Here is a 17,329-nt window from a genome sequence, read left to right on the forward strand (position 1 = left end):
AACAATTGAAAGCAATGTTTTGCTTGTAGTACTAAGCAAATAATTGTGCCCTTGAAGGAAAGACAGAGAACAAATATGCTTCCTTGTCAATTCCAATTTCAGTTTCCCAAATTTGAATCCCGAATTTGAATGGTGTTGGAATATAGATGTTGTTCCATTTTCATTACAACCTGGAAGCTGTGCAATGAAAAAAGTGAATGGTGTAGTTCAACCCTTTAGGGAAGTCATTTTCTAGTTGAGAAAGAAGGAAGTCTAGATGAAAAATGTGAATAAACACAGGGATGTGGTATTTGTTTTCAAAACAGGCTGAACACAGAGTAGATGAGAAAAAAAAATTCCATTAAGCTGCCCTTTAGAAAGTGGTCTTTAGAGGAAGGAATTCTAACTGTCCCAAGTCTATCCCTCCTGGGATGGAAGAGAAAAGGCAAACAATAAAACTAGTTTAATTTGGAAATTTTCAACCATATCTAAAAAGACTTATTACAAAGATCAGAGCAGAAAATTCCTGTTTTCTTACTGGTATTAGATTTACTGGTACTTAGACCCCACAATAATGATATTAATGATCAACACTCAATAGGAAGTTTTCTCTGGGTTTATAAAACAATGAAAATATACCAAATGCCAACTGAGTATATGACAATACTCAGGGAATACACAGAGGAATGTTGTGAAACTTTGTAGTATTTATAAACGTTCATACATACAAGGAGAAAGTAGCACAGTTAAGAACTGATATTAAGGATTCCAGATAAGATTCTTTTTTAGTTTTAATTTTTAATGTTTATTTATTTTTGAGAGAGAGAGAGAGAGAGAGAGAGAGAAGGAGGGAGAGGGAGAGAGAGAGCACAAGCAGGGAGGAGCAGAGAGAGAGGGAGAGGGAGAATCTGACAGTGCGGAGACAGATGCGGGGCTCAATCCCGAGAACTGCAAGATCATGATGTGAGCTGAAATCAAGAGCTGGACGCTTAACCAACTGAGTCATCCAGGTGCCCCTCCAGTTGAGATTCTGTGGAGATTTCATCTTTACCATTGACGGAGGTACAGCTTCTAGCTCAGCTGTGGCTCAGTGCGGGAGATTCCAAGAAAGAAGCACTTTTTTTTTTTTTTTTTTCTGAGACAACATCATTTATCCATCAACAGAGTTCCTTTTATGTGTCACAGACTCACTGAGTTATCTGAGTAGAGGAGGTACCAGAACTCATCTAGTTAGGGCCCAGAGTTTAAAGATGAGGAAACCAAGGCCCAGAGCCAAAGTGATGTTCCCTAAGTCACACAAGGAGTTAGTGGCATAGGAAAAAAAAAATTAAAGATTTTATTTTTGAGTAATCTCTACACCAGCATGGGACTTGAACTTACTACCCCAAGATCAAGAGTCACATGCTCTACCAGCTGAGCCAGCCAGTCACCCCTGGCATGGGAAAATTTTTAATACTTTTGGGCATCACCAAAAAAGAGATGCTGCATCTTTAAATTCTAAAAATAAATATTTAAATTACTGATATGCTGTAGGTAATTTTTCAGGCTAGTGCAGAAGAGCTCTTTAAGACATATGGGTAGGAGTAGTATATTTCTCCCTGTCATTGAGAGCAGGTTTTTCCTCATAGCACATGTCATAAACTGCCCTCAGTAACAGAAAACTTGGATCACTCCCATGTTTTGTTTAAGGCATAGACTTTTTAAAAAATTTTTTAATGTTTATTTATTTTTGAGAGAGAAAGACAAAGCGTGAGTGGGGGGAGGGGCGGAGAGAGAGGGAGACACGGAATCCAAAGCAGGCTCCAGGCTCTGAGCTGTCAGCACAGAGCCCAGTGTGGGGCTTGAACCCATGAACCACGAGATCATGATCTGAGCTCAACCAACCACGCTCAACCAACTGAGCCACGCAGATGCCAAAGGCATAGACTCGAGCAATAAGGCGGATCCAGTGTTTGGTATACAACTGCTAGGGTATGATGGGTCCTACCCTCCGGCAGCTCGAAGTCTTTATGGGAAATAAGACAAACCCATATTTCGTACTCTTCATTCCCTTACCAAGCATTTTGAATGACTTCCACCTTTATGTCGTAAGTGGAGGTGGTACCTGAGAAGAAGTTTGCAAGACATTTAAGCAGTTCAAGAGAAACTAGAAATACAAACCTGCAGGTAGAGTTGGTAGCCTCAAACACAACTAAATTCATTTCCTTTTTGGGCAAAAGAATTGTGAGTGTTAGGGTGCCTGAGTGGCTCAGTCGGTTAAGTGTCCTACTTTGGATCACGTCATGATCTCAAAGTTCATGGGTTCGAGCCCCACATAAGTCTCTGTGTTGACAGCTCACAGCCTGGAGCCTGCTTTGGATTCTGTGTCTTCCTCTCTCTCTCTGCCCCTCCTCTGCTCATGCTCTTTCTCTCTCTGTCACTCAAAAATAAATAAACATTAAAAAAAAAATAAGAAAAAATTTAAAGAAAAAATTGTGAGGGTCAAATAGAACACATGTGCATGATAGTTCCAGCTCAGAATTCCCTTGACTTGCAAAATTTCATACAAATGAGTTCTTTAGGAATGCAGTAAATGCATCCTGATTCTTCACTAATTCAGAATTCTTTAATTTTGCAAGTCAGAAAATCCTCTTTTCCATAGCCATCTCATTCATTCTTTCTTTCCTTAATTTATTTACCCAGTAATCATTTGCTTGTACTCTGTGCTGAGCAGGTCCTGTGCCAAGTGTAAAGGTCCTAAAACTGAATGACACAATCCACGTGATGCCCAAAGGCTTACACTTTCATAATGACAGCATTATATACCTATGAAATACACGATTTGCTGTAGGTATTGCTAAAATAGTTTCTCACATCTGTTTTGAGGGATGTTCTTCAGACGGTTACACTGTAACTTGAGTGGTTCACAAGTCTACACCAGGAAACGGAAGTGGAAGTTACCGTTTACCAAAGATGAATGGAGTGAAGGAGATTTAGGAGAAGATATAGCTCAGCTAAGAAGCAATCTCAAAGGACTGAATTCTGAATAGCATTTGTAGCACTCTTGCCAATTTTAAAATGTTAACGTTTCTCACAAATCTTCCTCTGCTTCATAATTTCTGGTAGCCAAGAAAACCACCTTCATCTTCATGTGGGAGGCCACCAAAGTTAGAGCTTTGAATTCCATTTCTCATGTGGAGTCAAGACTTAAAGAAGTGGTTTAACCACATTTTGCATGTTTTCTTTTTTTCTGGTTGTCGGGGTTCTGATTTCTTCAGTTGGTTTGAGCTCATATCTGTCTTTGTTAAAGAAGTTCGTGTTACCTTGGGAGAAGAAGTGACATTTATGAGAAAGCCCCACACTGGTGACAAACACTTCATAAGGCTTTATATTAGTGTGGTGGCAGCTGGGATCAAGAGTGTAATAAAAATCAACTGAATATTGTATTCAAATACCACTTGTTGATTATCCCACAGTAGTGAGTGAGCAAAGGTCCAATTAATCTGTGATACAATATCCAGGACATGAGTTTGCATCCAGGATAAAAGTATGTTGTGTCTCATTTCACCTGAGCTTTCTATCTCACTCATCCTTCTATGCTGAATAATGCTCTGATGATAAAATTACTAACTTTTCAGTTTCTTTTTGAGGCATAATAGTAATATACTTTCCAGAACACTTAGCACCAAATAAACAGTCTTGAATGACTCTGTCCTTCACCATACACCTACTCACTGCATAGCAAGCCACTCACCTATGTAGAATTTATTTTGTTTTATTTTTTAAGTAGGTTCTATGCCCAACACGGGGCTCAAACTCATGACCCTGAGATCAAGGGTCACTCATTCTACTGACTGAGCTAGCCCAGGTACCCCTGTAGAATTTATTTTAATGGTTTAGCTTCATTGTTACCATTCTTATTGTGAGAAGATTTTCACACAATATTTTATTGTCCTCTGCACTTAGCATCTCTAGCCCTCATGCGGTACACAGTCTCTCTATTCAGCAGAGATATCAACGCTCAACATTAATTTTCTCCAAGGCTTCTCAGTGTGTCTTCCCTAATCAGTAGGGAAGTCATATCAACGTGTCTACCTGATGCTTCTTCACTCATCCTGGGGCATAGGGGGTCTAGAGTTACCCAGGAAAATCTTGAGTCTGTTCCACACTGTAAGGCAATGCTTTAATATAAACCTTCTTTATTCTCTCTCTTGGATTATGTAAATGTTCCAAGCCCCCCAACCTCTCACTCCACTTCCACAACCTTCCATATTTTGTACATCAGTCACAATGACTTTCTTTCTTTCTTTCTTTCTTTCTTTCTTTCTTTCTTTCTTTCTTTCTTTCTTTCTTTCTTTCTTAATGAAAATCTGATCACACATGCCCCTTTCTTGCTTAAAGTACTTCACTGGTTTCTCATTGCCTGGAGAATGAAGTCAGACTTCTCATCTGACACATAAGCTCCATTGTATTATGTCTCCGGTGTGGCCTTTCATAACTATACCAGACACTCCTGACTGCTTCTGATCTCTGAATGAGGCACTCATGTCTTTAATATGTGGCTCTTCCTTTTGCAAAATGATGCACCCCACTCCCTTACCCTGGCACCACTGTCCTGTCTCCTGAGTAACTTCCTGGCATATTACCACTTTACCCTTGCTTTGAAAGCACAGTCTCTGAAACTTTCATCCTGGATTCCAGTCATGGCTCTGCCGCTTTCTAGTTCTGTACCTGGACTAAGTCATTCTGTCTCTGAGTGCTTTGATTTCCTCATCTGTGAAACAGGGTAATACCAGTGCTCACTAGGTTGTTGTGAAAAGTAAACTAATATGTGTAAGGAATTCGTCATGTGAGTGCATAATAAATTGTTATGGCTAAATCCATTAACCTTCAAAGATATTATTATCACATTTTATTTTACATTTTTAGTCAGCTTGAGGATAATACAAAGGCAAACCCACTGTGATAAAAAAAATCATAAAGAGAAGAAAGCATTCCAAAGCCAAACATAAATGATTAGGGAAAAACCAGTTAATTTGGATTCATCATTTTCTGTTCTCGTCTGTTGATTAGGGTAGTTAACACACAGTTTCTGAAATTAAAGATGAAAATGAAATGGATATAAATGAATGAGTACCTATATTGGAAAGAAGGAATGGAGTATAAAAATAGGTATTACATAATTATTCAATTACTTTTCTAATCTTAGCTGAAAATTTTATTGGAAGGTTTCCAATGTTTTTAAATTTTTGGATATTTATCCTATTATATCTTAAGCGACTAGGAGAATGAAAATTTGCCATTGTGCAACTCTGATGATTTATATAATTACCCTAGAGCTTGGCCTAGGTATGCTAAAGATTCTGCTGCCTCCAGGGCCAATTACCTGGGTTTAAGGTTTGAAATGGTACATAAGTCCAGTCCTGAGCCATACTTAGGATCTCAGGAGACCTCAATGAATGAGAACTAAGCACTTCCAGATGATTTCTGGAATGCTATTTAGATCTCTAGTTGGCTCTGGGACCAGATCATGCTTCTATTTAAAGCGATGGTCTTAGGCAGCTAAGAGTCTTGATGTTATGATACCCAGAGGATTTCATAGTTGGGAACAGAGTGTAATGTTTGGGATTTAGTGAAACTATAGCTTTAAATAAAAGCAGGCTCCATTTGTGAAAATCTGCTGGAACAGAGGGAGGGAAGCCTGAGGAGATGTGGAACAGGACCTCCTTGGCTATCCTAGCAGCCAATGATGGCACCCTCCCTGGGCCAAGGCCAGATTGTTGGGCTCCTCTGAATTTTACTAGAGGATTAGGAACTAGTCACTGTTCTACTGATTTACTGATCAAAGCAGGACCCTAGTGAGAGTGAAAGGGGGGGGGGCAATTATTTTCATAATCCTGATTTGCCCAGGACAATAGTAGGAACAAGGAATGCTCTGGCAAATCAGGTACTGTGGTTCCCCCAAAGTTGAAATGAGGAGAGATGGTGAAAAAAGGGGGGCAGATTTATTATGAATGATAGCTCGCCCCTGCCCTTCGTGTATGTGGGTCCCTTATTCTGCCTCTCTCTTTTCCTGTATTCCCTCTGCCTTTTTCTATCTTAATAGGTTTAAATGTATGTATAATGCCTAGAAGACCCCTGCAACAATAAACATTTCTATATAAGCAAAAAGCCTCTCTCCTATTAAAATGGCACTGTGTTTTAAACTAATTGTAATACCCTTATCCTGTAAGATTGCAATGCTTATGAAGTCCCTATACGTTGAGATTCTTAATGTTTGCAATACACAATGCTTTATATTCTGAGGAAGCATTTACTCTCTGTAGACACATCTGCATATACTGGGATCTGAGCATGATTGGTTTCTTTCGCTTTGGAGCTTTTAAATTTGAGGCCTAATGTGAGGATTGAGACATAAATATAACTTTGTTTCCTCTCTGTGAAATCTGCCATGTGTTTTAACAATTCATTTATTCAATAAACAATTAATAACTATCTATGCTATATGCCAAACACTGTTAAGAGTTTATGTGAGACACAAAGATAAATAAGATATGGTCTCATGCTCAATGTATTCACCACTGACACTTTTTTTTTCTATGTCAAGAATATCTGCCCATGTTTTTAATAACAAATCAAATCAAATTTAAATTCAAATCAAATGTTTACATTTGGAAGAATCTACTGTGGTCAGCGATAATATACTTATGTCATTGCTTAAATATCTATTTAAATGAAATTTAAACATTTATTTCTCCTTACTCCTACCCCTGATCACATCCTGGGCAACTTTTCTGTGAAGCTGAGTCATCCAATGGTGGCTATTCCTGAACATGAAATTCTTGATTCCAAAGAGGTAAATGTAAGATACAATTAGAGATATAGTTATCCATTTCCATGTGATATTAGGTTGTGGAAATAAATCTTATTTTAAAAAATATTAATAGTTAAAGTATTTTTAATATTGAAATTATTTAAATATTATTAAATTATTTAAATATTAAATTTAAATATCTAAATTTTAATTTTTTAAATGTTTATTTTTTTTTGAGAGAGAGAGACAGAGGATGAGCAGGGGAGGGGCAGAGAGAGAGGGAGACACAGAATCCGAAGCAGGCTCCAGGCTCTGAGCTGTCAGTACAGAGCCCGACTCGGGGCTTGAACTCACGGACCACAAGATCATGACCTGAGCCAAAGTCGGAGGCCTAACCGACTGAGCCACCCAGGCACCCCAATATTTACATTTTTTAAAAAAGAAAAAAAACTAACTGGCCCACTTTGTGTTGTTCAGAAGCAACTGATAGCTGAGTAAGTACATTCTTGCTGCTTGTCGATCTGAAAGGTGGTTCTAGAGGTCCCAATGTGTGTAGTACCTTGATCATAAACCAACTCTTTCTTTCCCAATATCTGTCTTTGTGATTTCCACTTTGGATACATATGTGAAACACTGTTGTCCTGTCTCCACCGTCAAAGAGTGCCCATAATACTTATGGTGGGTGTTGTGAATCAGCGGCCCCAATGTCTCATGGTGTCTCAGTTATAGCTCATTGGAAGGTGTCTGGTGAGCTCACTGAGCACTGCCCCTGATCCCCTGGTAAATTCTGCTCAGGGCAGGTAGCATATAGGCAAAAGCATACCAGTTGAAACATACCTGTCAATTTTCATACAAATGTGCAGTCACTTCACATTTTGTGCCCCTCTTCGTAGGGGCACCTGGGTGGTTCAGTCTGTTAAGCCTCTGACTCCTGATTTCAGCTCAGGTCATGATGTCACGATTCATGGGTTTTAGCCCAGGTTCAGACTCTGGGCTGACAGTGTGGAGCCTGCTTGGGATTCTCTGTCTCTCCTCTCTGTTTGCCCGTCCCCTGTTCTCTCTTACTCTCTCTCTCTCTCTGTCAAAATAAATAAAGTTAAATTTTTTTTTTTTTGTATTTTTGTAAATGCTGTGCCAAAGAGGCAAGGAAAAATTGTGTGCAGAAATTTTTAATTTTCTCTTAATCAAGAGCAAGGATAATTGAATAATGTTTTCTTCTTCTACATCCTCTAAAAGTGGTAAATGTGAGGGAAAATAAGTAATTTTTAAAGGGCTTTTAAGAAGGGGGTGAGATATCTCATGCTTTCATTTCAGATACCCTTGGATAGTGACTTCTGCAGCCTCCAAATTTAGAAAAAAAATAAGCATAATACAAAAGAGAAGTATGAATAATACAACTGCAAATAAAATGTAACTTTTCCCAAAGCATATTTTGTACAATTTAGGGCACATTACCCACTTTTCTTAAACTGAAATTCCTATTCCTGCAAATTTGAAAACTTTCCTCATATGAGACCATGTGGCTCTCTGCTATAACATTAGTCATTAAAACATAAAAGTGTGTTATGAATAAGTGTGGATTTCTACCCTTGATCACTTCTTTGATTATTTTTAAATAGGATTATTGGTTCAATGACTATGGACATATGGAAAAATTTTAATACATATAGCCAAATTGCGTTCCTAAAAAATTGTAACAATTTACCCTAGGAGGAGCCTGTTTTTATAGCTGTTTTTGCATATTCTTGCCAGCATTGAGAATTATCATAATTGCCAATTTCTTGAGAGCTTACTATACATTAAAAAGTATTATGCACTTTACATGCTTTATTTTACTTAATCTTCACAAAACAAACATAAGTACTATTATTGTTCCCATTTTACAGGTGAGGAAACTGAGGCTGAGGGAAATCATTATATTGCCTAGAACAAAATAGCTGGGAAGGGTCTGCTCCAACAGGAATTGAATCCAGATCTGACCGCCTAGAGCCTGAGCTCTTAAGTGCTCTACTACTATGTCCAGCTTTCTACCTAAATCTCTCTATCCTATCGAAATCTTGCTTCCTTTTAAAGTCCTATTTTAGAATATTAATAATTTAAGAGAAGAAATTATCTTTCATCACATTATTTGCATTGTAAAAATTCTGTACTTTTCTGTGATTTTTGTCTGTTTTGTTTATGCATTATGCATTTATCTACTGGTATTCTTATTGACTTGTGAACTCCCTTCATATATTAAAGATATTCACTCTTTGTCAGTGTGCTAGCCCTTTTAGGGTGATAGAGGCAAATTGTGTAACAGTAAAAAATCAGACAAACCATTATGTCCAAAGGTGGAATGACTGAATAAATTTTACACTGATTTTGGTGAGTGTTTTCATAACTTTACCATTCGGCCATTGAGTTGACAGCCTGCTCTGCATTTCTTGTCACTGATTAATTAGCTTCTTGACTTCAGTAACCTGCAGAGGCTTAGCTTCTCTCCAGCTTTTAAGCCATTCCTTCTGTCATCTGATCTTTTTTTCTTTTTTAAGTAATCTCTACATCCCTCTCTCTATGACCCTACCCACTCGCACTCTGTCTCTCTCCCTCAAAAATAAATAAACATTAAAAAAAGTTTTAAAAATAATCTCTACATTCAACGTGGGGCTCGAACTCACAACACCAAGATCAAGAGTCATGCACTCTACCAAATGAGCCAGCCAGGTGCCCCCAAATTTTGCACATTTCAGAGGAATGTAAAAAACAATAGTGACAATCAAATGTTTTCTTTCTTTCTTTCAAACATAATAATTTTGGCTTCAACTCAAATAGCCTGTTTCTATGCAATAAGAGTGTTTCTACAGAGTAATAGAAAAATCAGCTGGTTATTTAAATAACAAAGGCATCCAGTTCAGCTAGTAAGTGCTGAATTAAGAACCTTTGAACGTGTTGCAGGAAAGGATAGCTTGGATATCATATTTGTATTTTTGCATCAAATATCATAATTCTAGGGACAAACTTAAAATCAAGCTAGTGGATAAGATTAACCAAAAGTGATTTCAACCTCAGATTTCAAACATATGGGAAACAACATAAAGGGAACTAAAGTTTGAAGTTTAACATTTGTGAGATAGTTACTGTTGGTGTTAAAAGACATGTAAATAATTAAGCAAAAGACCATTTTATGCTTCCAGTGTGCTGTGTTTTACTTGTTGGTAATACTGGCATGTTTGGAAGCAGTTTGACAACTTTTTATAACTCCTTATGATATGTGGTCAGACTGTAATATTGACCCATATATTTTCCTCAAACCCTCTCTTTTTATTTATTTACCTGCAAAGCATCAACCAAGAAAATGATCTGTTTTTATACAACAATTCCATTCTTGTTTTAAAAGTTTTTATTCATTTATTTTGAGAGGGGGAAGAGGGGCAGAGAGAGAAGGAGAGAGGGAATCCCAAGCAGGCTCTGGGCGCAGCCTGGAGCCCAACATGGGGCTCGTTCTCATGAACCATGAGAACATGACCTAAGCTGAGCTCACGACAGTCACTCAACCAACTGAGCCACTCAGGTGCCCCTAAAACAATTCCATTCTTATGACTTTATGGCCTAAGGAGTAAACCATTCCAGTTATATATGCAGTGCAAATAACGAATTATGGAAGAACCTTGACTGGATCTCAGAATTTCCCCCTTGGTTTTTCCTTCATTTCTGAAGGTAGCGGCTTGTCTTTCTTACTGCCAGAGAATCCCACCTAGTATTTTCTTTCAATCATGTTATTTGTAGATACTAGTTTTTAAAATTTGCTTTGAAATTAATTTAAAAACAAACAGACCTCAAATATATCTGATTTGATTTACTCCTTGTTTTTATAAATCATAAGATTTATAAAATAACTTTTAAAAGAACTAACTCAACACTTTCACTTACAATCTAATTCAGTGGTTCTCAACTCTGTCTGAACATTAGAATTCACTGGGACTTTTTAAAAGCCTCAGTAGCAGGGTTCCACTCCAGGCAAATTAAGTAAAGGATCTCTGGAGGTGGGTAAAGACATTGATTGAAAAATCTCTCCCGGTGATTCAAATGGACAACAGGAGTTGAGATCCTCAAATTCTAGCTCCTTTATTGGTAGTTTAGGAGGGCAAATTGAATAAGTTATTCAATCTTGGAAACCAACATTTGAAAGTAAAAGCAGGAGAATCATAACAAAAGTTTGTTTTGGAGAATGTTTTGAATTAATTAAAAATCGGGTCACATCTTTCTGTCTAGTGTCATAAAGATTTAACCTGTGCTTTAACCTTGTAGATTAACTTTGAGAGCTCTGCTCTATGTTGAGATTCACTGCAATTTCTTTAGTAAAACCTAATATTTCTTTCTATTTTCTTTGATAGTCCCCACAAGCTTTGGAAAACCCATAGGCTGGGCAGGGGATAGCATTTGGCACAAGCTGAGTGTGAGGGTGGAGTGGGGGTATTACGTTGCAAAGAATTTTTTTTTAGCATTCTATATGGCACTTTTAAAAATAGTTGGCTAATGATGAGCTGTTATACAAGCAAAGGAGGTCACTTTCATACACGTCAATTGTTCACACCAATACAGTAGTTTCCAAGTAGGTGTATAACACCATCTAATTTATAGCAAACTCCCTGCGTGTGGTAAACGATTTCTGAGTAGAGTTACTTCAAAGAAATTAAATTCTAGTAGCAACAATTATTTCTGATTATATTCATCATGTCTTGTGAATTTGGCAACACTTTGATCCACAACCATTCTATGACCCACTTGTCCTTCCACAGGCTTAATTGTGAAAGTCATACTGGGGAATGAGATAGAGACCTGCTGCTCCTCACATCGCCTGCTACATGCAGCCCTAGGCCTATTTTATTTTTAACTTGAGGGTCGATTGATTTCCAAAAACATGATTAGATGCAGTTGATTCTGACCTTTTGGATCCACTTGCTAATAACACAACTTGAGAGCTAATCATTCACCAGCTGCCCATAAACACACACAAGGCAAATTCTTCTCCTATTTTCTCATTCCTTCTCTCTGCAGATTTTTTAGACATTTAAGACTTAGCAAGATAACAATAGTGCTAGCAAGGTGACTAAGACTTTCTGGCTGCTGTGGTGCATATGAGCCTTTTTGTGTTCATTTTATTTTGAATTCCAGAACCTCTATTGATGTTTAAAGTTCTAATCTTAGGGAACACACATCTTGTTCCTTTATCTTTATCCTCCAGATGAGAACATAGAAAAGGGGAAGTCAGTGTCTTGTCCATGGAAGCCACTCTCATTTTCTGGTTTGATTCAAGGGTAAAAATGAAATTATCAAGAAGAATGGGCCCCCTCTACTCCCTTCAGGCAATTTCTCATAAATGTTATTTCTCAAAATCAGGCTTTGATAAATTTTGGATTGCTGAGTTCAAGGTTGTAATCTCAGGCAAGAACTCAGAATCTGGATATTATTAAGTGTTGATTAAAATAAAATTCCTATGCTTTGAAAGACAGCTGGCTAGAGGGCCAGGATAAATTTATCTTATAAACACACCTACTGTGAACGCCTGAATGGGTAGCCCCCCTGCCCAGGCATCCAGGTAGACAAGGCAGTGATAACCAGAAGGACATTCCTACCTCCAGGCGTGGCAGAAATGGAACCCGTCAAAATGACTTTCCTGGGTTGTAAGCCTCCTGCTTGTTTTAGGGAAACATAATTTTTAAAAATTCTGCCAATCCAGAAATCATCTTAAAGATAGTAGAGGAAGGAAACAATTTTGTTATTGAATAAGCATTAAACCAGAATGTGATATATATATCGCAATCACACGGAGATTGCAAAGACAGGAAGAAATCTCACCCTGCATACAGCCAAGTCGATATAACCCATTATATATATGTTCTCAAGATAAACCATAATTCAATTCATCCTCAAGTAAGATTGGTCAGTAGCAATTGGGGTTACTACCTGTGTTAGTTGATCAGCTTTACACAAAGCTACAATACACTTTTCACGTCTTTATAACAGGAGGTAGGAATCAGCTGGGTAGGCTCTTATCCTCTCTCAGAAACTAGGAAATGTGAGTGCTATCTCACTTGGACATTTACATTCAAAGGACATGGTTCTCAAAGTCTTGAGAAAGACATTCCTAGGTCTTAAAGCTGACAGAATTCCTGTCTAAATTTCAGAAGAATTTATATACATTTCAACAAGAGGAGAATGTATTTACAACAACAAGGTTTTTTTTAAGATTTTTAAATTGTTTTTGAGAGAGAGAGAGAGAGAGAGAGAGAGAGACTGAGAGCAAGCAGAGAACAGGCAGAGAGAGAGGGAGACACAGAATCAGAAGCAGGCTCCTGGCTCTGAGTGCTCAGGACAGACCTGACATGAGGCTCAAACTCACAGACTGTGAGATCATGACCTGAGCTGTAGTTGGCCGCCCAACCAACTGAGCCACCCAGGCGCCCCTGCAACAAGTTTTTAAAGTAAATGCTCTATGAAGGAGAGATGGAAATTGCTTCCCTTATTTTCAACATGGAGAATGAAGTCTTTTCTTTTTCTTTTTTTTGTTTTTATTAAAATTTTCTTTTAATGTTTATTTATTTTTGAGACAGAGAGAGAGAGAGAGAGAGAGAGAGAGAGAGTATGAGTGAGGAGGGGCAAAGAGAGAGGGAGACACAGAATCTGAGGCAGGTTCCAGGCTCTGAGCCGTCAGCCCAGAGCCTGACATGGGCCTTGAACTCAAGAACCATGAGATCATGACCTGAACTGCAGTTGGATGCTTAACCAACGAAGTCAGCCAGGCATCCCTGAAGTCTCTTTTTTTAATTTCTCTTTGTTCTTACACTTGATTGACAAGGGGGCAGAACTGAAATCTGAGAGTATTACTCTAAGTAGTCGTTGAAAAGACACAGGTCTTACTTATTATTTCTTCTCTAGGGATGCAGTTGAATATACTATGTGAGAGGTGCAGGTTTGACAATTTTGGGGGCTCTCCTTCCAAGTCGTCTCAATATATTCATGTTGAGTTTTGTATAGGAGTGAGTCATGGTAAAGCTGAGCAAGTCAGAAACTCCTTGGACTTCCATTCCTGCATGTGCTAATTTTTCAAGATAAACAAACAAAATAAGATCGGGCTAATCACTATTTGGAGCTAGGGTCATCCAGATATTAAGTGTTTTGACCTCAGATTCAATGTTTTGCTCTCTAGCCTCCCTTATACCTACCTTCTCTATCTATCAAGCTATGTTTATAGCACTGCTAATTACTGAACATTTTATAGCTTCTGGCTTCTGGATAATGAATTCTCATACTAGATCTTGTGTTCTCACACCAGAGTTAGTAGTTATGTCAATGTCCAAAACATATTTAAAATCTTTCAGAAAAAAAAGTGAGTATGCAGCAATAATATTATACACATTTCCCAGAAATGGCTTTTTTTCTGGATACATGAAATATGGCTTCATACTTACAAGGACACGTATGGAGGTCATTTTGCTTTCATTTGGCAGAGAAGAGTATACATGAATGGTTTTGTATAAAAAGGGAATAAAAAATTTACACAGCACATTCTTCTAAGAAACGCTTTCTGTAACATTGGCTTAAAGTTTTACAGCACTACATTACTTATTATCCAAAGTTCACTCAAAATAAATAAAACAATTGGAATTTGAGTCCCTTCACAATTATGATTTTTAAAAATGCCTTCAGCTCTTATTTATATTTTCTTATTTCCAAAATAAGTGTGTTGTTCAACTGGCAGCATGATAAAAAATCCTGAGGCTTAGTGCTAGTCTGAAAAATAAGGATTGATTGATTTATTTTATTAATGAACTTCATCTTTCTGAAATGTTGGACCTCTGTTTTTCCCAAGTTACTTGACGCCTTATATACTGAGATGGGCAAGGGAAACTAGAAACTTCATGAAATGTTGAAAATCCTGACTTGCCTGTCATAGGATAATGTATCATTTCAAACCAGCTGCTTGACTGTGATGCCAAATGTTACTTTCATCTGCCAGTGGGTTCAGGAAGAACTGAGAAATAGTGCTGAGTTTGCCAGTGTGACAACAGACGATGGGCTACCTGTTCCTCTTCCATCTGACTCAACTATTTATGTGATGATGAATCTTATATTGGAAAGAGAATTCCGAGGGCATTTCGTCCAATATTTTACTGAATGTTATGATCCTATCTGCAATTATATCCTTATGCATCTTCTGTTTAAATACTTCTGATGACAGACGGTTGATCATTTACAAGCCAAACATAATGTGGGTTTCCGTAGATGGCTGTAACAGACTAATAACTACACCAGCAGCAAAGACAAATAGAAAACACTGGATGGGCTAGGGTTTAGTTTCAAATGCTGTGGCTTGGCCATGATATTTAATCTTTGTGCGCCTCAGTTTCATTCTCTGTAAAATGAGATCAAGGGATAATGGAGAAGATCTGCATTTATGCCTGCAAAGTGCTTAGCATATAAAATACATAACACTTCATAAGCATTAGCTAAAGGATGATGATTCCTTTAAATCTCTTGTAGTATTAGCTACCAAATGTCGGTGCTTTCAGGAAAATCAAATAAATGGTAGTTTTTCTTTGTTAGAAAGAAAAGGAGGAGACGCGATTTAGTCATTTTCTCCTTTTATTTTAAAGCTTCATAGAATTGCAGATGATGAAGGCTACAACTTACTTATTTTATGACTGATTTTCTGTAGCCAGAACAAATCAGTACATTAGTGCAGGTACTCCCTTGTTTTAGTAGCATTTTCCTTACCTCCTCCTTCTCATCTAACAAATGTGGTTTCTCCTAAATGATACAGACTGTAACCACGTTTCGCAATTCTGCCTAGCTGCCTGGCCATATTGTACTCGGGTTTTCTACCTGCTTTACTTACCTCTTACACATAGCTCGCATTTCTCTTGGAGCCAGCTTTCCCAGACCACTGTGTCATCACCCTATGATCCAGCCCAGAGCATAGCAGGCAGAGTTACTTATAGAAGAGCAGTGGACCTCTTTGCTTCTCCACCTGCCATTTTGGAATGCTCCACTGACACCTGGAAGTATAAAGTTATGGTCATTTTCCTCCATTGGTGCCATTCGGTCACAAAGTTGGTTCAGAGTAATGTTTGAGAAGTAAATTTTTCTTCTGCCCTCATCTCTGATACTTTCTTTTAAACTTTCTTTCTTGACTTGTATAATCTACTGATATCCAGCCCACTCAGTTTAGTTTACATCACCTGTTCGAGAGACTCTAACCCTGTCAAATAGGAACATGGAGAGATTGATGGATCAAGAGATTATGAAAATCCCTCCTGTGCCACACAGCAGCATTATCAAGCCAATTGACTCAATATATGAAACGAAAACAACAGAAGGTTCATTTGCGGTCTCTGTCTTTTGTAGTGTTCCATTTTGCAAAAGCTGGGACTTATTCCAATCCCACTTCACTTTACCTCCTTGTTTGAGATGTTACATTCTAGGGAATGATGCAGTCATCAGTGCTAAAGGAAAGGGTAGCAGCCAAGTGATTGGCAGGTGACAGCTTGTGGGTGGAATATGGCAACGCTGTACCTTAAGGCTGCACCAGCCCCTCAAAGCCATTGTAACCCCTTGAACGAGGCCAGAGCTGCTCTTCTGAGCTCTCAAGAGATCAGTCTAATGTGAAGGTACAGCTGTACCTGTACAGCTACAGGTCTTTGTTATGCCATTAATTGTGGAATAAGAAAGCTCCCAAGGGGGAAAAATTCCTACTGTAAATATTTTTTAATATGAGACTCCATGCCCAAATATTAATATATAATATATAATTAATATATTATATATTAATATATAATTTTCAGATTTTTAACATGTTATTTATCTCATTAAGCTATATTTTCTCTTATCTTGCAGCAATGAAGTTGGAGCAGAAGCTGAAAACACAGGCCAAGCTGAAGTTTTCTGGAATGCTGGTGCTAATCACTTGCTAGATTTGATGTGTAATTTCTTTTTTCCAGTATGACTGTTTCCTTGATGAACTGCAGTGCAGAAGTGGAAGTAAAAAAAGAAAAAAAAGGTCCTGCAGGCATATAGCATCACAGTACCCTACTAACCTTCAGCACAGGAAAGATTTATCTACAGCTTCTCGCACCACTGTTAGAGCCTTTAATGCCTTCTATTAAGCTGACAGCAATACTAACATGCCCCTATATTTAGCAGCCGAATAAAGAAGAATCATGGGTAAATAGAAGAGCGGTTGTGACTATTTTTCAACACCAGTATTATTTAAGGCACACATTACTTACTGAATCAGGTCTTATTTCCCTTTTGATATATTTGTTTTACATGTAAAGAAAATGAACAACTTAAAAAAATAAGCCCATGCCTGCCTTCAGGAGATACTGATATTGAGGGGTTCATTGGGGTGACCTTGAACATGAGAAAGTTGGTATTTCACATAACACACCCTGGTTTCCTGTTGTGTTTGGGTTCAGGACAGACTCTGTGCTGGGGCAGCCCAGTGATGTTGAGCATCATGTTGTGGGGATGTCCTGGAATCCCTGGTTTCTTGATTTGTTGTCACATGATTCT

At 38.0% G+C, this 17,329-nt stretch overlaps 1 protein-coding gene across 12 annotated transcripts in view; it reads left to right on the plus strand.

The window, feature by feature from the left end:
• MLIP (muscular LMNA interacting protein) overlaps nucleotides 1–16,988 on the plus strand; it is a 248,873-nt gene extending 231,885 nt beyond the window's left edge. For 3 of the 12 annotated variants that reach the window (XM_078447010.2, XM_078447013.2, XM_078447020.2), the window contains 2 exons: nucleotides 6,761–6,814; nucleotides 8,659–8,903. In XM_078447010.2, coding sequence (XP_078303136.1) covers nucleotides 6,761–6,814; nucleotides 8,659–8,709 — 105 coding nt within the window. In that variant the 3' untranslated portion in view covers nucleotides 8,710–8,903. Of the gene's footprint in view, nucleotides 1–6,760; nucleotides 6,815–8,658; nucleotides 8,908–16,651 lie in introns of those variants that run through there. The other 9 variants (XM_078447011.2, XM_078447016.2, XM_060615772.2 and 6 more) reach the window with 5 other exon arrangements.
• Nucleotides 16,989–17,329: the final 341 nt, after the last annotated feature.

This window comes from Panthera onca, chromosome B2, assembly GCF_046562875.1.
Source record: "Panthera onca isolate mPanOnc1 chromosome B2, mPanOnc1 haplotype 2, whole genome shotgun sequence".
NCBI classification, from domain to species: Eukaryota; Metazoa; Chordata; class Mammalia; order Carnivora; family Felidae; genus Panthera; species Panthera onca.